The sequence below is a fragment of the Bos indicus genome, chromosome 20 (genome assembly GCF_029378745.1).
Source record: "Bos indicus isolate NIAB-ARS_2022 breed Sahiwal x Tharparkar chromosome 20, NIAB-ARS_B.indTharparkar_mat_pri_1.0, whole genome shotgun sequence".
NCBI classification, from domain to species: Eukaryota; Metazoa; Chordata; class Mammalia; order Artiodactyla; family Bovidae; genus Bos; species Bos indicus.
This window is the reverse complement of record NC_091779.1, coordinates 14,558,310-14,580,979: the sequence shown is the minus strand read 5'-3', so window position 1 is coordinate 14,580,979 and position 22,670 is coordinate 14,558,310. Positions and strand designations below refer to the sequence as shown.

The window sequence follows — 22,670 nt, the reverse complement described above, 5'->3', positions numbered from 1 at the left end:
ATGATTACATTGTACATTTCTTTCTAGAGCATGAAGGGGAAAAGCAAAAGTAGTCATGACTTGCTTAAGGATGATCCACATCTCAGCTCTGTTCCAGCTGTTGAAAGGTTAGTATGGTGCTAAGCTCTTATTTTTTGGCTCAGATAATTTTCTGGCTCCCTTTGTGAGTAAGCAGTCAGTTCTCATTAAGTCAAATTTTGTCAGCCCAACCAAAAAACTAAAGTGTTTTGGTAATGGGGGTAATAGAGCTACTAGCATAATGGAGAGAGAATCACTCTGGTCACATTCACTCTCTTGCTATCGATCTATCTTTGTTGAGCTAATTAAAGTTACCTGTTAAACTTCTCAATCTTGGGATAGTTTGAACACTAGAGAGCTGTCCACTTTAATGATTTAATGTTTAATTTAAAGTTTTTTTTTTTTACTAATCTTCTTCTTTAATCATTTTTGTCTCAGAATCATGAGTAAGCAAATCAGATTTGAAGGGTTTTGTGAGGAAATCACCACATTTTGGACCAGTTCACTGAGTATTATTCCATACCTATTTCAGGAGTTACCAGAAAACTGTCTTACTGTTTTTGTTGCTTCTCTTTGGTACGGGAAAATGTCTGACTGTTAAATGTAATTATATGTGATTTACTGGACCAGTGATTGAAAGGTGCACTACAATACTGTGGTACTGAGTTTAGCTCATTTTTAGAAATTGTACATTGTAACAGTCTGTTCTTAACATACTTGTATTTGAAGGACTTGTCTTCTTCAGCCTGAAGACATAAAGCCAATATAAGAAATTAATTTCTGCAGCCTTTTGTTCATAAAAATAGCACTATTGGTTATTTGCTTTTTAAAAAAAAAATTCTAGAAGATTTGTATTTGTGCTAATGGAGCATACCTTCTATTCTGTTTATAAAAACAACTTCCTTTTAGAATGTTTCTCTTTGCTCTATGATGCCATTCTGAAATTCCTGTGTTGAAGTATTTTTGAGCTATTAATCATAGCAAAATATTATAAATTTTTGGGTAATTGAATAATTTTACTAGTTTCATTTTGAAGCTAAAATTTGTTTTTCTTATTTTTTGTAGTGAGAGAGGGGATGCAGCAGAAGATTCAGATGATGTGAGTTTTAATTTTAGTATAAATATAGTTGAACAGTATATAGAAAATTCAAAATCTTTACAAATGATTATTTTTCCTAAAAGGTACTATATATTATCTTTTATAAATATATAAAAATTTGAAAAAATTTTGAAAGATTTGAAAAATAAATATGTATTTCAGTATTGGAATTTTCTTCATAGTAAATTTATGTATTTGTTTTCCTACAAAATCAGAATCTTATATATGAATTTTTAGCCTGTTTTTTCCTCCATCTCACATAATGTTACATGAATACTCAAAATTTAGATGGCATTGATTTTGTTTTATTATGATAAGTTTAAATGCTGATGTGTAACATGATATATGGGAAATGCTTGAATCAGTCATTTATGGTAGTTTCCTTCTTCATACAAACATTTCAGAACATTCTCTCTTAAAAGTGTCTTGACGTCTTTGCATTACTTGTACTGGCTATTAGAGCTGATAAGGCAGGATTTCCTTTATGTGTAAGAGATCAAGTTTTTCAAGTCATTCATTTGCCACCTGATATAAAAACTCATTGATCTGTGCATTGTACAGAAGGAAACACATAACTGTCCATGCAAGAACACAGCTTCATCTATTATCATATTCAAAAGACAGCATTTTCTCTGTGTAAATGGAGAAAGAATGACTGTCTAACCTGGTCAAGAGAACCTTCTGGGAAGAGATGATGCTGTGTTGTGTCTTATAGGAGAATTAGGAGTTAACTAGATCAAAAAAGAAAGTGGTAAAGGGTGGGGTCACTCTAGCTTAGAGAACAGCATATGTTAACACATAGTGACTGGAGAAGGCAATGGCATCCCACTCCAGTACTCCTGCCTGGAAAATCCCATGGACGGAAGAGCCTGGTGGGCTGCAGTCCATGGGGTCGCTAAGAGTTGGGCCTGACTGAGCGACTTCATTTTCACTTTTCACTTTCATGCACTGGAAAAGGCAATGGCACCCCACTGCAGTACTCTTGCCTGGAGAATCCCAGGGATGGGGGAGCCTGATGTGCTACCATCTGTGGGGTTGCACAGAGTTGGACGTGACTGAAGCGACTTAGCAGCAGCAGCAACACATAGTAACTAGGAGACAGTATATCTTATTTAGGAAGTACACATTAAGGTTAAAGTTTGAGAAGGAACCTCACTGTGAGGAGAGCAGGAGGGAAGAGGGTTAGAGGGAGCCACATCTATAAAAGGCTCTGAAGTAGGAGAGAGTTTGTTGTGTTTCAGGAGCTGAAAACGGACCAAAGGGACCAGAACTTAGTGACAGGAAGGAGAGTGGTGAGGTTGGAGAGGTGGGGAGAAGTCAAAGAGTAGAGAGCTTCATAGACTATGGTGAGGAGTTTAAATTTCATTCTAAAAATGATGAGAAACAGTTGAAGGGCATTAGTTAAAAAGATGAGTGCTGTGGTCAACTTTGCATTTTAGGAAGATCCGTGTTGGCAAAGTTAGAGGAGAAAAATTAGAAGAAATAGGCAGGACTCAAGGAGAACTGTCAGGGAGCTATGTTGAGAGGAGAAATAAAGAAAGAAAGTGAAGTCGCTCAGTCGTGTCCGACTCTTTGCGATCCTATGGACTGCAGCTTGCCATGGTCCTCCATCCATGGGATTTTCCAAGCAAGAGTACTGGAGTGGGTTACCATTTCCTTCTCCGGAGCATCTTCCTGACCCAGGGATCAGGAACCTGGGTCTCCCACATTGTAGGCAGACACTTTACCATCTGAACCACCAGAGAAGTCCTGTTGAGAGGAAAGCTGGTAGAAAATCACAGCTGTGAGATGGGAGACAGACAGACTTGAAAGAGGTCTAAGAGGTGACTTACTCTCAGGGAGACAACCATAAGCTTTCTGATTTGGTCAGCTTGTTAGATGGGTACAAAAGACAAATGGGGAGAATGATGAAAAATAATGTGCTTAATAATGTACATTTTGTGATTCAGATAACTTGGAGACATCTGTGTAACGTTAATATGGATCTGGAAGGTAGGACCAAGGCCTGATGTAAAATTATCCATACATTCTTATGGTCTTGGCAGGGGTAAGGTCACCTAAGGATAGTGTGTGATCTTTAACCTGTTTAGTGTCCCAAGATCCTTTGCAGTCACTAAAATGGTGGACCTCTGACCCAGGAAACACTGCATCCACAAACAAAATTTTACTAATTTGCATGGCATTTTTTTCTGTCTCCTGAGGACCATGCATGGAAGACCTGGGTCAATGGTTATGAAATTTTAAAGCTAAAGAAAGTCTTAAACATCTCACTGAAAACACTCACAATTTCTATCTACAGAGATTAGAAACAATCCACATTTTATAGTCTGAGAACCACTGCCCTAGGGTCCACAGGCTTCAAGTTAAGAATCCTGCCTCACCAAGACTCACCTGGTCAGAGAATCACAAGAGAAAAAGATCAACTTGGGTAGTTTCTTCCTTCTTCTCTACCCTCTTCCCTCCTTCTCTCTTCCTTTTTCTCTCCACTTCTCTGTCTGTTAATCCAGGGAGCTATTCTGGAAGTTGTCAATTTAGCAATAAGCACAACAGTCCAGAATTTTAGCTCTTATGGAGTCTTTCCTTTGATCATTGGAGACAATAATCATATAAATAATTAAAATATATAGTATGTCAAATGAGTTATAAATGTTTTGAGGAAAAACAGGGAAGGGGAATAGAGACCACAGTGGGTGAGCGTATGTTTCTGCCATTTTATTAGGGTGATCAAGAGAAGGAGCACTGAGAGGGTAAATTTGACCAGAGACCTGAAGAAGATGAAAGAGTGAGCAATGCAGATTCATAAAATAAGAGTTTCAGGTTGGAAGGAAGAGCAACTCCAGAGTTGGCTGTGTTGCTGGCCTAGAATTGTAGGAGATTATGTCAAGGAGCTACAGATTGTATAGTGTCTTGGTAGAGTTGGGGACTCATTGCAGGGTTTTGAGAGAGGAGTGATTGCTATGTCTTAATTTGTAGGAGGAAATATCAGCTTCTTTACCTCCACCTCTTTTATTTGCATTAATACGTGGTTGAGGTCAGTATGCTAGCCAACTGCCTCCAGAAGCCACCTTGCCTCCTGGGGAAGAACAAGAATGTACAACAGATCAACACAAAAGTCTGGGTAATCCAGCAGGAGCACAGTCTGCTGCACAGATGGACTGGTTGTGGATTGAGCAGCAACCCTTGCTGGGCTATGGTATACTTAGAGCAGACCCCAGCAGGTATTCTCACGAAGAGCAGATTCTTCGAGCCCTTACTAGTTCAAAATGAAACAAACAAACAAAAAAAACTGGCCTAAAATGCAGTGAGGAGAGTCTGAGACAGACCTCTGGAAGCGAAAGGAGAAACTGGAATGCCCAGTAAATACTACATTTCACTTTTTACAGGATGGAGAATATGAAGGTGCAGAGCATGATGAATATGTTGATGGTGATGAGAAGAACCAGATGAGAGAAAGAATTGCAAAAAAGTTAAAAAAGGACACAAGTGAGAATGTTAAGAGAGCTGGAGAGGGTGAAGTGGAGAAGAAACCAGTTAGCCGCAGGTGAGTCAAGCAGTTGAAATATCAGAGTTTCTGTCTTTTATACTTCATTTAAAATTAAGATTGAGTCCTCTATTCAACTTACTTTCTAAAATGTTGTTTTCATAGTGTTTGATATATATACCAGTTGTCCTAAATTACCCCACTCAGGCCAAAAAGAAAATAGACCAATTTTATTTACATCAGTGGTCTTGAGTCAAATTCTGCTTTATTTCTCTTTGATCTCTTCTTTAAAAGCCTCCAAGTTTTTTCTTTTTATATTTGAGGTAAGCAAAATATTAGCTATATGTGAAAGACTGCATTTGTTTAAAACAAACAAGATAAGTCATTGTACAAAACAAAAAAATGTCCTCAGATTTAGGGGAGTGAAATTTGTCAAAAATGACTAAGAAGGATGTGGCCCTGAAAATACTCTTAATATTTTTTCAAGTCTGATTTATACTGTCTACCCCTCCTAACCTTGGTGGTATCATAAAATAAATCTCAGCACATGTCTCATTTTAAAGACTTGTTAAATTTTGTGACTCAACATTTTATTCTCCTGAAATTCAGCTTAATTGAAAAGCTCTCCTTTATAATTCTGTTATTACAACTTTGTTACACATATAAAATAATATAGCTTTAAAAAATGGTAGTGTTTGTTTTCTTTGAATGACCTACAGTTGGGGGTAAGATAGGTGTAACTCCCTATAAACAACATTGTTTTATTCTATTATGTTTCTCAACGTCACACAGGAAAACTACAAATAAAAAACATTTTCGTATTATCATCACTTAGATCTCTAAATTTTTTCTTTATGTAACCAGAAAAGTACTTCCCCAGAAATTTCCACTGATAGTATAACCTTTTGCATTCAGAAATGGTACTTAGAAGTCTTTAAATATCTTTTTCTGGCAAAATTCACCTGATGCTCAAGTAATCATTGTTGAATAATTTAATATAGTTGATTAACTTTGGGCCACTATTGGATGAAGATTTTAGTGATCATATATATGCTTATATAAGGCCCATGGAGTTGACGGGCCTCTTATCAGCTCAAACGTTTAGTTGGATCATGAATATAATCAAGAATACTTTATTTCTCTCTCTTACTCAGAAGATGCATTTCCTGATTTTTCAGTTCCTTTCAGTCCAGTCACTCAGTCATGTCCAACTCTTTGCAACCCCATAGCCTGCAGCACAATAGACTTCCCTGTCCATCACCAACTCCTGGAGCTTGCTCAAATTCATGTCCGTTGAGTCAGTGATGCCATCCAATTATCTCATCCTCTGTCATCCCCTTCTCCTCTTGCCTTCAGTCTTTTCCTAGCAGCAGGGTCTTTTCCAGTGAGTCAGTTCTTCGCATCAGGTAGCATAAGTACTGGAGCTTCAACTTCAGTATCAGTCCTTCCAATGAATATCCAGGACCTATTTCCTTTAGGACTGACTGGTTTGATCTCCTTGAAGTCCAAGAGACTCTCAAGAGTCTTTTGCAACACCACAGTTCAAAACCATCAGTTCTTTGATGCTCAGCTTTCTTTATGATCCAACTCTCATATCCAGCATGACTACTGGAAAAACCATACCTTTGACTATACGGACCTTTGTTGGCAAAGTAATGTCTCTGCTTTTTAATATGCTGTCTAGATTGGTCATAGCTTTTCTTCCAAGGAGTAAGCGTCTTTTAATTTCATGGCTGCAGTCACCATCTGCAGTGATTTTGGAGCCCAAGAAAAGAAAGTCTGTCACTGTTTCCATTCTTTCCCCATCTATTTGCCTTGAAGTGATGGGACTGGATGCCATGATCTTTGTTTTTTGAATGTTGAGATTTAAGCCAGCTTTTTCACTCTCCTCTTTCACTTTCATCAAGAGATTCTTTAGTTCCTCTTTGCTTTCTACCATAAGGTTGGTGTCATCTCCATATCTGAGGTTATTGATATTTCTCCCAACAGTCTTGATTCCAGCTTGTGCTTCATCCAGCCCAGCATTTCTCATGATGTACTCTGTATATAAGTTAAATAAGCAGGGTGACAACGTACAGCCTTGAGGTACTCGTTTTCCAATTTGGAACCAGTCCTTTCTTCCATGTCTGGTTCTAACTGTTGCTTCTTGATCTGCATACAGATTTCTCAGGAGGCAGGTAAGGTGCTCTGGTACTCATATCTGTTTAAGAATTTTCCACAGTTTATTTTGATCCACAGTCAAAGGCTTTAGCATAGCTAATGATGCAAAAGTAGATGTTTTTTCTGGAACTCTCTTGCTTTTTCTGTGATCCAGCAGATGTTGGCAATTTGATCTCTGGTTCCTCTGCCTTTTCTAAATCCAGCTTGAACATCTGGAAGTTCTCAGTTCACATACTGTTGAATCCTAGCTTGGAGAACTTTGAGCATTACTTTGCTAGTGTGTGAGATGAGTGCAATTGTGCAAAAGTTTGAACATTATTTGCATTGCCTTTCTTTGGGATTGGAATGAAAACTGACCTTTTCCAGTCTTGTGGCCACTATTGAGTTTTCCAAATGTGCTGGCATATTTAGTACAGCACTCTCACAGCATCATCTTTTAGGATTTGAAATAGATCAACTGGAATTCCATCACCTCCACTAGCTTTGTTCATAATGATGCTTCCTAAGGCTCTCCTGACTTCGCACTCCAGGATGTCTGACTCTAGATGAGTGATCACACCATTGTGATTATCTGGGTCATGGAGATCTTTTTTGTATAGTTCATCTGTGTATTCTTGTCACCTCTTCTTAATATCTTCTGCTTCTGTTAGGTCCATCCCATTTCTGTCCTTTATTGCACCCATCTTTGCATGAAATGTTCCCTTGGTATCTCTAATTTTCTTGAAGAGATCTCTAGTCTTTCCCATTCTATTGTTTTTCTTTATTTCTTTGCATTGATCACTTAGGAAGGCTGTCTTATCTCTCCTTGCTGTTCATTAGAACTCTGCATTCACATGGGTGTATCTTTCTTTTTCTCTTTTGCCTTTCACTTCTCTTCTCAGCTATTTGTAAGGCCTTCTCAGACAACTTTGCCTTTTTGCATTTCTTTTTCTTAAGGAGGCTTTGATCACAGCCTCCTATACAGTGTTATGAACCTCCATCCATAGTTCTTCAGGCACTCTGTTGATCAGATCTAATCCCTTGAATCTATTTCTTACTTTCACTGTATAATCATAAGGGATTTGATTAATGTCATACTTGAATGGTCTAGTGGTTTTCCCTACTTTCTTCAATTTAAGTTTGAATTTTGCAGTTTAAGTCTGATTTCTAAAAGATTAGCTTTCTAATGTGACAAAAAATACATTGAGTTTTTAATAGGTGAACCAAACATTTGTCATCTTTAAGTGCTTTTTAAGTCCTCAACTCTGTTTTGTTGGCCTTAATACAACTTTAAATACTTATATACCCTATAATTAATATAACTTAAAGTTTAACTAAGTTGAATTTTCTGTAAGAATAAATAAAGCTTACTTGGTAAAACTTGCCATAGTAAGTACAAAACATCTATTTATAACTATTCTTCTCTTCCCCCAAGTTTTCAGTATTCACATCCTCCTTTGTCCCTCCTTTATCCTGTGTCTCCTACCCTACAAAGAGAAATGAAAGAAAAATAAGGAGGTCAGGACAAAGTACAGAATTTCAGAGAGAAAATACAGTTTTTCTCTCTTGTCTGGAAACGTCCATGATTGTCTCATGACCACTTATTTTGAGGGGAAGAAAATTTCAAAATCATTAGCGGTTTTGGTCAGCTAAACCAGCTTCACTATAGTTTGTCTCAAGTTAATTTTATGTTAAAAGAAAAAGAAACTTCTAAGAGTCTTTAAAAATTGTAATGTGGTTAAAAAAAAGGATAATTGTATTTATTAATAAAAGAAAATCCCTGCTCAGCCTAAGTTAAATTATAATGGGTATAAGATAGTTGCCAGCCCTGTAGGATGTCAATGTGAAATCATTATCTATTCAAAAAGCAATTCTTTTAGTATATACAAACTTTTCACCTGGATGTGTTTGAAGTACTCGATTATCCTTCAGTCGTTTTCTGATTTGAGCAGTATGATCAAGGACTAGACTAGCCTTGATCAACTTTTTATGCTAGAGCCATTCAAAATGTGATTTTACTGAAAATTTGTGGTGAAGAAACATCTGGAATCTGTTAAAGCTGTTTATCACTTTGGATGGTAAACCTACAAGCAGATTTCTTGAGTACTTAATATTTAAGTTGAGGAATAATATTTCACAATATAATTTTTAGCAGGTTTACAGAGTGGAATATTTTCCTAATTGTTCTGTTGAAAAATACTTAGGGGTTCAAGAGGGGAAAACAATCCAAAGCTCTTATTACCTTCTCTCCTTTCTTTTCTTTCATGTACTCATTCTGACTTGAGGATCTCTGTCTCTTGCTTCCTTCGTTTTCTCAGTGTATAGTCTCTTTCTTAACCAGTCCACTTCCTCTAAGCCTCCGCCTTGACTACTGAATGCTGCTGAGCAGAACCACGCGGCCAGGGGCAAGTCCGGCCTCAGCTGTGCCTCCGGTGCGTCTTCATTACCCAGCCGCTGGCGCTGCCCTTCAACCTCAGGTTCACTCTCCCTCATCAGATCACCTGGCTTTCTGCTCTATGAAACAGGAGTACCTTCTGCAACTCATATTCTTTTCCCTGTTTATTCAGATCAGTTCTTATCTCCTCCTCTTCTACTGTTAAGGTAGGAATCCCTTTACCCATTGAAAATGATTCCATCCTCTTCCTTTGTTTGTAGTTTTCGCTCTCACTCTTGCCTTTCCTTCAACTTTAGACTTAAGGAGTGAAAAAAAGAAAACCACTTAATTTCATTCCCTGTCCCCATTACCTTAGTTCCCATTTATTTCTAAATACACATCATTCAGCTTTTCCTTCGTCACTCTCCTGAAACTGCTCTCCCTAAGGCCATGTATTTGATACATCTAGTGACTGCTTTCCAGTTTTTGTTTTTCCTAGTGTCTCTGTTGTGGAATTTGGCATTTTTTTTGCTTTTTCCCTCTTAAAAACCATCCTCCTCATGAACTTGCCACTTAAATTGTGTTTCACTTGGGATCTTTATAGAAATGCCAAGTTTCAAGCCCCACCTCACACTTTTTAAATCAGAATCTGCATTTTAGGAGAGTGATTTGTATATTCAAGTTTGAGAAGCACTCCTCTGGAAGAGTAATTTTTACCACCAGTGCCACTGGACTAGTTCAAGTTTGTATCATCTTAGCTCCAAGGTCAGCAATTCCCGACTCCCCAGGGTGTTTCCCAGGGTATTCCTATAGCATCTATTTCTTCTTTGTGTGGCCTTATACTGTAATTTTCTTGAAGGCAGAGATTATGTCCATTTATCTGTGGTCAAATAGCATGAGGACACAAATATTTATGTAAATGAATGAACAACAAAAAGGAATGAATCCTTCATTGACAAATCATTTCTGTAGATCTTGTAAGTGACTTGTATTTATCACAAGAGATTTATCACATGAGATTTATTGGTTTGCCTTCTATCCATTGCCTAGAGTGAATTCCTTCAGAGATCATCTTCTTTATCTTTAGGTCCTCTGAGTCTTATGTAATGAGTGTATGGTAATTAGTCATTAAAGTTTGTGTAATGAGTGGGTGAATAAATGAATGAATGCATTTGTGATTCATTAGGGGAGTGGTTTTCACCTCCTGACTCCACATTAGATTCATTGGAAAAATGTTAAAAAGAAAAACTATTGATACCCAGATCCCACTCCAAACGATTCTGAATGATTTAGTCTGAAGTGAAGTCTAAGCATATCCTTTTTTAACATTTTAACTTTCAATTTAAATATAATATACATACAGAATTTATCTGTATGAACTATATTTCATAGTGCACGTATTGCTGAATGTTTACAAACCAAATACACCCCTATACCCATCACCCAGTTCAAGAAACAAAATTGCCATTACCCACAGTTCTCCCTCTTGCCCTTTTCTGGTTATTTCTTCCTTTATTCCCTAACAGTAACTACTTTTCTAACTTCTGAGAACATAACATTAATTTAGGGCAATAATACTTTGTAAAATCTGTCCATATATTCTAGTGTGCAGTTAGGGTTAAGAACTAATCCCCACCAAGCACTAGACTTTAAAAAAAAAAAAAAGTTGCATCACCTCCAAGTCTTCTTTGCAGTCTGACAGAGACAAAATATTAATATCAATGGAACTCAATTTAATCTCTGAAAAAGTAAAAGGGTCAGTATAGTGGGAAGTCATTTTAGAAGAAACAGAATGATACTGAGTTTTCCTAATGTTTTTTAAGATGTGTGCTGTTAAAAACCCAAATCAGTATCTCAATCTTTTCCATATATTTGAATCACCTGAGGACAACCGACCACCACCCCCCCCCCCCCTACCCCCTACCCCACCGCGATCAAGACATCAAAATGTTTGGACCATGAGAAGTTTTAGAAAGCACAGGTTATTCTAATGTGCACTCAAGATTAACTGAAAGGCATTGCAGCATGTCTTTTGCAAAGTCCTGTTTTAAAATTTTTTCTAAAGTATCCTTTTGTTGCCTGTAGGTGGAGCTCAGCTGCTGCAAGTTAATCATATAAACCAAGCTGAGTTGTCTGCTCTACTTCTTTTTTCGCATTTGTGTATAGATTTATAATAAATGGCTAAACAGTAAAATCAGATGTAACAAGCAGACTGGATAGTCAGAAATCAGTGGTTTGTTGTGCTGATTACAGTCATCATGGAAATCCTTTCTTTTATTGTGTAATTTCTATCATCTCTAATTTTATTGTGATTACTCTTACTTCTATATTATTTTCATCAAATTAAAATATAAATGAAAGAAATCTTGACACATACCCTGAAATCGCCATCATTAGTTTTTGTAGTAGTTGTTCAAGGTTAACTGGAGTAATGTTAGTTTTGGTGTTTGCAGAGGTTCTCGTTTGGTCAGCTGTGTTATGTCACATTAAGTCAACTGTGGCACTATTCCTTTTGTATAAAAACAGTTCTCTTATTTGGTAAAGTCAAGTTAATTTGTGTTCTATTCATAAGCTGTGTTAGGTTGACTGAATATAAACTATCTTATCTGATAGTATCAAAAATTTAGATATAAATATCGAAATTGAGTTTGAAACCTAATGAGTTGAACTTTAAATTATGAAACAAGGGATAATACAGTCAGAAATACCTCCTTTGGCCTGGGTGAACACCCAAATGAGCTGTTGCTAATTTTAGCCTTACACAGTAAGTCTCCTTTTGTTGAATTTGAAATATGTGACCGCATTTTCTTATGGTACTTTGAATACTTTTATTTCCTCAATATTTCTGGCCTTCTGAAAAATATTAATACGTTTTCCCTGAGCCTTAGGGAATTTTTTGAGTCTTAATATACTTTGTATTCTGTTTTCTCTTACTTTATGATCAAACTTGAGGAAGTACATAGCTGTCTGCAGTACATAAGTTTAGTTTACTTTAGTGGATTCAAAAAGATAGTGTCATATTTAAGTTTCAAAAATTTAAAAGATAATGCACATTTAAAAATGATAGTACAAAATTTAAAAGATAATACAGTAACAAAGATTGAAATCCAGAGACATTCTAACCATCCTATGTAAATCATTAAAACCATGATCTCTAAGAAGTCCCCCTGCTGATCTCAGAACTTTTACAAGCAAGGAATGAAATTAACCAGTTAGAGCATTTCTTCTCCTTTTCACCTTCTGTTGCCCCAAGATATTGTACTGAAGCAGAGAGTAAAAAAAGAAAAGAAAGAAATGTAAGATATACTGGATAAGTGGTCTCTGAAAATTTGCAAGTGTTATTTCTTTGGTATGGAGTAGTAGTGGTTTAAATACTGTATTTTCAGAAAATATTTGGGTTTAACATCAGATGTTAAGTTTTGGAGCACTCTGGTAGCAGCTAGTTTGCATACTAACTTTTACTAGAACTTGACTTTTCTTTTTTACATGTTCTTTCTTAATCTATCCTTCTATTCTCTTATTGTCAGTTACTGTGCAAGAACTGCTATATGCCAGACAGTGCCAGGCCCCAGGAACATGAAAACAAAGGAGAAATGGTTTCTGCCCACCAATGTTCACAACTGTAGCATAAGAGTGAGAATTATAAACAGTTAATTACAATTCAGTATGGCATGTGCTCTAATGGAAGTGCATGTGAAATATTATAGATGTTAAGTAGGCAATGTATATTTCAGGAAAAGTTTAAAATACCAGGATTAAAAAGGATTGAATGTATAATTGCCTTTTTTGTAGATCAAGAATGGTCAAATACAGCAATCTCATAAGTTCCACCCAAATGCTAGTAAGATAGGCCATTTTTTGGAACCACTGTCTAAAAGAAATAGCATTTTAGCATTGTCAAATCATCTAAATTAGTGTTGTATAATCTCCTTATGTGGACTAGATGGTTTATCATATTGTCTTTACCTGTTATTTTTTAAATTATGAAATATTTATAAACTATACCATCATTTGACTTTTCTGGTGAGCTTCCAGTTTTCTTCTTTTTGGGTATTTATAGCAAGAATTTGGATAAAACTGTTTCTTGGGCAGTTTGAAATAAAATACCACTTTAAAAATGCCCAGATAGTTTATTGATAACCTTAATCCATATCCAAGGAGTCACTTTCAAAATAAAACCCAAAAAGTCCTTGAACTTCAGTTATACACTTCAGAAATACAACCACCCTACCATTTTTACAGTTAGGTTTTGTATGACAGAAAGAAAACAGGGAAATGTACATATGGGGGGAGATTCTCCTGTCAAAATAGAGAAGAAGTAGTTGCATCTCTTTAGAATGTATTGATTTGTATTACCCTTGAGAGTTACATTCTATTGATCTTGTGGTATCAATTGTGTATAGGCAGTGGAATTATACATTTGAAATGTAGCATTGAGATTATGTGCGGGAAAACATTCTTTTAAGTTATCCAGCATTTGAGGAAATGTTCAGTATAGTCACACTGAAGAATTTTTAAACATTCATTGCTTTCCTATCTTCCTTATCAGGACTTTGTGAATTCACCTGTAAATGAAGTTGGCAAGAGTAGTTTGGTTAAATACAGAAGAGAATAGCCACCCAAGATGCCAAGTTCTTGTTTAGCACAAAGTTAAAAGCACATGCAGTTACACAAGGACTTGAGGAAGATATACGATTATTAATGATTTTATTCACTCTGACTTCAGCCATTCTCTCTGTTCCCTTCTCTAACCATTCAGGGTGTGTTTTCCACTTTCAGATATCACTTAGCTTTAATACTTTGAGTTCCTCTTTAGTCCAGGCACTGTGCTTGGTCCCAGGATGCTCAGATGAGAAAGGCTCAGCCCCTTCTCAAGCTGCTTAGTTTCTAGAAAAGGGAGACAATTAGATAAGCCAATAAGAGCTGTGAAGTTTTCACAGCCAGAGATTTTTTCTCTTATTCCACATGTATTTATTGTTCTACGGTGTGGCCAGGCAATAAATTTTGCCAGCTCAGTTTATTTCTCTAATTTAATCCTGAGAACAAAGCTGTGAGTAACATTATGATTCTTATTTTACAAAGGAAAAAAAAAAATTGTACTTGAAGAGGTTAAGTGACTTGTGGCCAAAAAGTGGCAAAACCTGTACCTGAGCCTGCAGTGGTTTGATACCTTTATGGAGCCTGGAGAGGGGTTGGCTAGGGTTGACTCATGTGTGTCCAGCTGAAGTGTGCCTCATGTGGTATGTTTCTGGCAAAGTGGCAATATCGTTTTAGGAATATGTATTACTCTGTATAAATGTAGGGAGTGGATTAGAGGAAGGAGACTGAAGCAGAAAGGCAAATTAGTGGATTATTACATTAGTGCAAGGGAAAGGTAGTAAGAGGCTAATTAAGATAGTATCTGTGAGGATAGATACAAGAGACATTAAGGAGGTAATAGATTGGATGTAGGAGACTTGGAGGAAAAAGATATATTTCAGATGATTGTTTTCTGGCTTGGATAATTGGCTAAGTAGTGTGATAAGAATTGAGACAGGAACCCTGGATATTCCTATTGTTTCTCTCCTGTTCTTTCTGTTATACATTGATGTCTCAACACATAAACGTATATACTGAATTGTTTCTTATTTAATTGCTCCCCCTGGTGGCTCAGATGGTAAAGAATCTGCCTGCATTCAGGAGACGTGGATTAGATCTCTGGGTCTAGAAGATCCCCTGGAGAAGGGCACAGCAACCGACTCCAGTATTCTTGCCTGGAGAATTCCATGGACAGGGGAGCCTTGTGGGCTACAGTCCATAGGGTCGCAAAGAATTGGACATGAATGAAGCAACTTTCACTTTCCCCTTTTAAGTCAGTTGCAGAGCCAGAGATGACTGAGCAACTGAACAAAAATAAGTCAGTTTAGGTTAGGTTATGCTGTAGTAACAAACAATTCCCAAATCTCACTGGTTTAAAATTAATGTTTATTTCTTGCTCTAGCTACATCTTGGTGAGATCTGTACATCTGTTCCATTATCATTTTCATTCAGAGATAGAGGATGAAGAACAGTTTCTTTCTGAGAAGCATGGTAGAGGGAAGAGAGTGACAAGGAATCATATTCTTAAAGCTTCTACCCAGAAGTGGCATATATCACTTCACCATTTTATTAGCCAGAGCAAGTGATGTAGCCAAGCCTGATGTCCACATGGTAAAGTAGCAACCTTTCACCGAGTGCTTAGAAACAGTAACACAATCTACTACAGCCTCTGTGCTTTATCCAGGAATTGCTATAAACACCTGTGCCTGTGTAATAAATTTATCCATCCTCCTCCTGGCAGAAAACACAAAAATAGACATCAGTTCAGTTGCTCAGTTGTATCCAACTCTTTGCAACACCATGGACTGCAGCATGCCAGGCTTCCATGTCCATCACCAACTCCCTGAGCTTGCTGAAACCTATGTCCATCGAGTCTTGGCGATGCCATGCAACCATCTCATCCTCTGTCGTCCCCTTCTTGCCTTCAATCTTTCCCAGCATCACGGTCTTTTCCAATGAGTTGGCTCTTTGCATCAGGTGGCTGAAGTATTGGAGCTTCAGTATCAGTCCTTCCAATGAGTACTCAGGGTTGATTTCCCATAGGATTGACTGGTTTGATCTTCTTGCTGTCCAAGGGACTCTCAAGAGTTTTCTCCCTCACCACAATATGAAAGCGTTAATTCTTCAGTACTCCGCCTTCTTTATGGTCCAACTCTCACATCCGTACATGACCACTGGTAAAACCATAGCTTTGACTATATGGACCTTTGTTGGCAAAGTGATGTTTTTGCTTTTTAGTAGGGTGTCTAGCTGTGTTATAGCTTTCAATTAAGTGTGGCAGATCCTAAGTCTAGCTGATAGTGTAAGACTGTTTCTTCCAGGGCTGTGAGTAGGCCAGATTCTCTAAGGTGGGAATGTGGGAAGGGAGGAAATGAATAGCTGCTTTATTATTTCAGATAATTTTCTTAGTTGGTTTTCTTGTTGTTTCTGGAAGAGAATCATCTCAATCAATAACACTCAACATGTTCATCCCTCCTCTTACTTTTTGGCGAATCATCTTGCTCCTTATTTCATTACAGAAACGGAAGTAATGGGAGAACTTTCTCATTTTCCCACCACGAAATCTGCTTATCTACATCTGAATTCATCTTCTATCGAAGGCAACCCCCCCACTCTCTTCTCTGGTCCTCACTTTCTTACACTTATTACCAAGCTGTTAGCCACCTTACTCTTGTTGCTCACTTCACACCTGGCATATTATCCTTCTTGCTGTTCCAGACACGTAAAGCTCATTCGTCTTTCAAGCCTCTGCACTTGGGGTTGCCTCAGCTTGAAACTTTCTTCTCTGAGATATTCTTAGTAACCCTTCCTCCTCTTAGTAGTTATTCAGCTCCTTATTCAAGTGTCATCTTGTCAGAAAGGCTACCACACTGCTTAAATAATTGCCTCCGTCCCTACTGATGGCACATACCCAAATGACCTGGGGACAGATTTTTAAACTTTGGTTGGTTTTTACAAAATGCATATGCTAGGACCTTGGAGAAGGAAATAGCAACCCACTAGAGTATTCTTGCCTGGGAAGTCCCATGGACAGAGGAGCTATGGTCCTCCTCCTGAGTATAGTCCACGAAGTCACAAAAGAGTCGGACACAACTTAGCAACTAAACAACAACAAATGCTAGGACCTGCTCCCCTCAAAAAAGCAAACAAAAAAACAAAACTCGTGCAGTAGGTCTAATACGATTTGCTCACAGTTTTTGAAGCTAGTTAATTAGTGATGAAAATACACATTACTCAATGTTTTTGCAGTGTTGGGAACATCAGAGAATAAAACTAAACAAGTTTAAAAAGCAAGTTTGGAACTAACTTATCTGTCCTTTTCAGGCTCAGATTTTGTAGAAGACAGTGGGCACTCTAGGGAGTTAGAGGGTTTCTTCTCCCCACCAAAGTCACTTTTTCTACAAGTTCTACAATTTTAAGAATGGTTACTTTAGTGTTTCATCAGCATTAATCTTCTAAGCAAGTGGATTTTGTTCTATTTTGTTAGCCTTATTGAATCTTAGCCTTTATTTAAGCTTGTCTTTTTAAGAGTAGACATGGTGTAAAAGTCTTCAGTAAAGATTTACTTTGAAGAAGAATCTCACAGAATTCACTACAGTTCTTTCCTTTTTGCCAATTTTGATATGTTAGAAAAATTTGATCTCTTCTCCTTCCTTAGTTTTTGTTATTTAGATATTGCAATACCATGTGTATCAGTTTGTTCAATATAAGTGTGCATTTATATTGATTTCAATGTGTGTACTATACAAATGCACCTATGTGAGTGTTAAGGCTTTCTTGGTGGCTCAGATAGTAAAGAATCTGCCTACAATGCAGGAGACCCGGGTTTGATCTTTGGTTTGGAAAGATCTCCTGGAGAAGGGAATGGCAACCCACTCCAGTATTCTTAACTGGAGAATTCCCTGGACAGAGGAGCCCAGCGGGTTTATAGTCCATGGGATTGCAAAGAGTTGGACACGACTGAGCAACTAACACTTTCACTTTCATATGAGTATTAAACCTGAAATAGGTTTCCCAGTATTACTTTGAAGTATAGCTTCAGTGGCTTAATGTGAGATTTTTAATGTAATTTTCTATTTGATTTATTTTTCAGTAAGTCAATAAACAGAGTAAGCCTGTTTCTTCCAGGGCTGTTAACAGGGTAGGTCCTTTAAGGTGGGAATATAGACAGGAAGGAAGTGAATATAAGCCTATCTTCTACTTCATTTTTTTGTTAAAGGTTCTTAATACATTTTTATGGTATCACTAATTGAAAATTTTGTAATGTCAGCACAGTTTGCTTTCCATTTTAAAATTTATATTGTTGATTTAGCTGCTTCTTTAAAGATTTATCTTGTTTAAACAGTCTCGAGTTTATTATATGATAGTGGATAGAATTCTGTTCCTACTGAAAAGTACTTTTCTTATGGTCAAAGGCAGTTATTAATCGGCATGCAAGCTTAAGTATTAAATCCTTTCTTTTTAATTTGTGTTTTCAATTTGTTCTAGAAATTCATTAGATCAAAGGTATATATGTACTCAACAGATAGGAAGTTAGATTTGTTCTTTGCTGTATATTTGATTTTCTTGATCCTAAGAAAATGTTTTCTTAAACTTCAAAAGTTATATAATGACTTCCTGCCAATTTCTTTTTCCTTTTAGATAAGCATTTACCTTTTTATCAATGATTTTATTAATCATTACAGATTAATAGAAAATTTCTGGATGTGCTTATTTGTTCGCAGTATTGACAGTAACTTGAAATGTCTTAAAGTCGGGCTTTATGTAAGGGAGTTAAAAAGAAAAACCCTTGGCTGGACTTCAAAGAGTTCAGAAAGATAATCATGTAGGCCTCATACAAAGACTTGAGTGTTATAGTCTCTATTTTATATCCTTGCTGCTCTTTGGTAAGATTCAATTTTAGATGAAATTTGTATGTACTTGCCTAGTCATGTAGGAAAAAAGATCTATGACTGACCTGTGAAAGCATATTTCATGTGATAGAAGGTGAGAATGTCTAATCTTGATGCTTCTGGAGAATAGCCCAGAATTTGAAGGCCAGGATAACATTGCAGAGTTATCACCAGTATTAATTACTTGACTTTATGGCTCATCATGATACTCTTAGGTAGGATTTATCAGTGTCCTAGTGAAGTTTTAAAAATTAGGATTTTTTTTTTATTGTTTTAAGTGATACTGTATGGTATGCAATGAATTTTGTAACAAAATGTGTTTACATTTTAGTAAATATTTAAGTCTTTGCTCACAGTTTTTTAGTAAATTAGTGATAAAAATGTTACTTAATGTTTTCCTATGTATTGAAAGTATAGATGAATAAAGGTAAAAAGATTAAAAACAGGTTTAAATATAGATTATTTGTCTTTTTCAATGTTAGGCTCAGATGTTTGCAGAAGACAGTGGTTCCTGTAGAGAGACAAAATGAGAAGAACCTTTCTCCCAGCCAAGCTAACCCTGTTTCTAAGCTGTGCCACTGAATAGCAACAGTTTGCACTAGGAAGAAAGAGACATAACACCTGCTATAGTACTTACACACAGCCTTCAACAAAAATTAAACACCTAGGACCTTGGCCTCCAGAGTGGGGCTGCAGTCTAAGGATGGTTCAATGCAGCATCACTGCTTTGGGTCTTTGGTGCTAGAGCCATAAAATGGAGCAATGTTAGAATTATCTTAATTCATGGAGTTTAAGTAATAGCCTTTTACCACGTGTAAAAGCTCCTACTAACTCAAGGTACTTTTCATAAAATACTGATAAATGACTGTTCCACCACAAAAAGCACATAAGGCATATTTGCGTATGAGAAGATTAATTTGTTCTTTTTAAAAGTTTTTAAAGTAACATTTTAAGAATGTTTGTAATGTATGTATTTTTGAGTTACTCTTTTTTATTTATAGCACTATAACTGTTGAAGTTTAATATAGATGAACATCTGGCATCTAAACTGGGTTAAAACAAAGTGCAAGCAATTAAAACAACTATAGAGCTATAAATCTAATATGAAACGAGATTATGCCAAAGGGATTTACCTCATCTGGGCCCTTTAATGTTGAAAAACTCCCAGTTTCTAGGTAGCACAATTGCCTAGCCTTAGTATATTATTGCATGCTACAACATTACTTTTCTGCTACACATTAGTCAATTTCTGCTTAGGTCAACTTTTTGTTATTGTTGTTAGATTTCCATTTTTTTATTCTTAGGACGGAAAGAAACTCATAAATCAAACTAAAATACATTGGACACGAACCTTGAACTAGAAGGGATACTTAATTAAGCATATTCTGTTTACCAAATCTAGAGCATTGCATACCTATTAAATCTTAAAGAGGAAGAAATAATAGATGGCTAAAGGGTAGAGAGAGATTGATGGGACAGAATACAGCGCCCAGAAATAGATTCATACAAATATAGTTTTCTGATTTCTGACAAAAGTACAAAGACAATTTGACTGAGAAATGGTAGTCTTTTCAACAAATGGTAATAGAATAGAGTTCGATATGCTCCAAAAGTGAATCTTGACACATACACACATTTAAATAGGAATTAACTCAAAATCATAAAACTAAATGTAAAACTTCTAAGCTTCTGAAAGAAAACAAAGGAGAAAAACCCATATGAACTTGGATTTGATAATGAGTTTTTAAGATACAAAAAACATGAAATACACTAATAAATTTAAATACTTTGGCTCTGCAGAAAATGCTATTAGGGTCATAAAAAGACAAGCCATAGACTGGGAAGCAATATTTCCAAATTACATTTCTGATAAAAAAACGTGTATCCAGAGTATATAAAGAACTCTTAAAACTCAACAATAAGAAAACAAAGCAATATAAGAAATGGACAAAAGATCTGAACAGACTTCACCAAAGGTATATGAGGCAAACATGTATGAAAATGTACAGTATGTATATCCTTGCAGAGATGAACAGCTATTGTAACTGGAAAAGAATTTGAAATTTTCTGTTTTGTTACTTGATATTTTAGTATACAGTGAATAAGGAGCTAGAAGAAAACAAAGAGTACAGCTTATTTGTTTTTAAATCTTTTTTGTTTTAAAGTAAAGCAAATACTTCTTCTGACAAGGAACCTAGAGCTTAGATTTTAATGCTGGCTCTTATTTTTGTATTTTACAGTAAATGTTGATGTTGCCCATCTAACCACTAGAGCAGAGTTGTATTGCAAAGAGAGCAGGAAAAGAATGGTGAAGCTAGAGAGTTTTCCAATCTTCCCTCAATTGTATTTGCAAAGTTTAACTTACTCAGAATTACTCTCCCAAGTAAGGACAATCTAAGATTTAAACACAGATATGTTTAACTCAACTGCCATATTATACCTCCCCTGTGATGAGGCATAAAGAATGAGCTGTTAGAATGATGGATCTTGTAGATGTTCTTACAAGGGTATAGGTGAGAATTTGCTGTTCTGATGAATATGGAAACGTGTGTAAACATGGATGCACATCTGCATGAATTAACAGTGCAGAATGGAAGAGAAGTAGACTAGGGTCATGTCAAGATCTCCTTTAGACAGTGGAGAATAGTGTGAATTTAGAAAGGGACATAATCAGGTTTTTGTCTTAGACCACTGTGGTAGTAATATGGAAAATACAGTGGAGAAAGCCAGAAGTAGAGGTTGAGGAAACTGACCAGGAGGCTGCTTTACTAGACCAAGTCCAAGTGACATATGATGAAAGCCTGATCTAAGACAATGTTCTGTTTGCTAAGTAATTTGCATTAGGTAAAAACAGTTTTTCATACATCTACAGTATGCGTGTGGTAGGTAAAAATTAAAGGAAGATACTCCCTTGCCACAAGCTCTGAGCTGAGCCAGATGTATAGCCATGAACTATAAAACACAATGAACTCAGTATAAAACAGAGGTCCAGAGAAAGTACAGTAGCCTCATGGAGGAGGGAGAGATTAATTCTGACTTAGGGGTCAGGAAGTCTGCATGTATGTAAAGTAGATAGCATTAATACCAGTCCTTGAAGAAAGGGTAGAGTTTGAATAAGAGGAAATGGGTGGGAAAGGACATTTCCAGTAGAGGAAACTGAGAAAAGTACAGAGTGTATTTGAGGAACAATCTGTTGTGTCTAGAAGAGAGGATATAGTTGGAAATAAAGCTGGAAAGATAGTTTGGGATAGATGAGGTACCTTCCAGGACAGCAAAGTGGAAATATAACTCATTTTTGCTTGACTTTTGTATTAATTCAAATGTACAGAGAAGCATAGATCAATTTCTTTTTTTTCAACCAAAGTATATCAGTTTGAAAGATTCAAGGTTAGGTAAATTTTGGATTTATACATTTTTGGAAAGGAGAGTTTGGTGAGACTACTGTAGCTGGTAGTCATGTTTATTTTACTTTTTATAATTGGAAAATGAGTGCCTATAGTAAATGAGGTAGCAGTTTAAGGCTTGATATGAATCTGCCTAATGGCAAGATAAAAACAAGTTTTATTTCTGGCACCGTGCTAAAAATTTTATTTGAATAATGAAAGTTCTGGTTGTTTAGTCACTAAGTAATGTCCATCTCTTTTGCTAGCCCAATGACTGTAGCCCACCAAGGTCCTCAGTCCATGGAATTCCCCAATCAAGAATACTGGAATAGGTTACCATTTCCTCCAGGGGATCTTCCCAACCCAGGGATCGAACCTGCATCTCCTCCTGGTATATTCTTTACCAGTAAGCCAGCAGAGGGCTTCCCTCTGTGTATTCCCTCTGTGTATTTCTTGGCAGAATAACAACAGCATTCTAGACTGAAAACGTCTTTAATTTCCTCAGAATTCCAAATGATCAAAACGTCCTCAGAATCATTTGAAATATGATATCAAATATAGATAGGAATTCCCTGGTGGCCAGTGGTAAAGGATCTGCCTGCCAATTCAGAAGATGAAGGTTCAGTCTCTGAGTCAGGAAGATCCCCTGGAGAAGGGAAAGGCTACCCACTCCAGTATTCTGGCCTAGAGAATCCCATGGACCATA

At 36.6% G+C, this 22,670-nt stretch overlaps 1 protein-coding gene across 5 annotated transcripts in view; it reads left to right on the top strand.

Moving 5' to 3' along the window:
* Nucleotides 1–22,670, top strand: part of CWC27 (CWC27 spliceosome associated cyclophilin) — a 268,686-nt gene that overhangs the window by 46,426 nt on the left and 199,590 nt on the right. For all 5 annotated transcript variants that reach the window (XM_070774627.1, XM_070774624.1, XM_070774625.1 and 2 more), the window contains exons 8-10: nt 28–107; nt 1,084–1,117; nt 4,501–4,658. In XM_070774627.1, the coding sequence (XP_070630728.1) occupies nt 28–107; nt 1,084–1,117; nt 4,501–4,658 (272 nt within the window). The remainder of the gene's footprint in view (nt 1–27; nt 108–1,083; nt 1,118–4,500; nt 4,659–22,670) is intronic.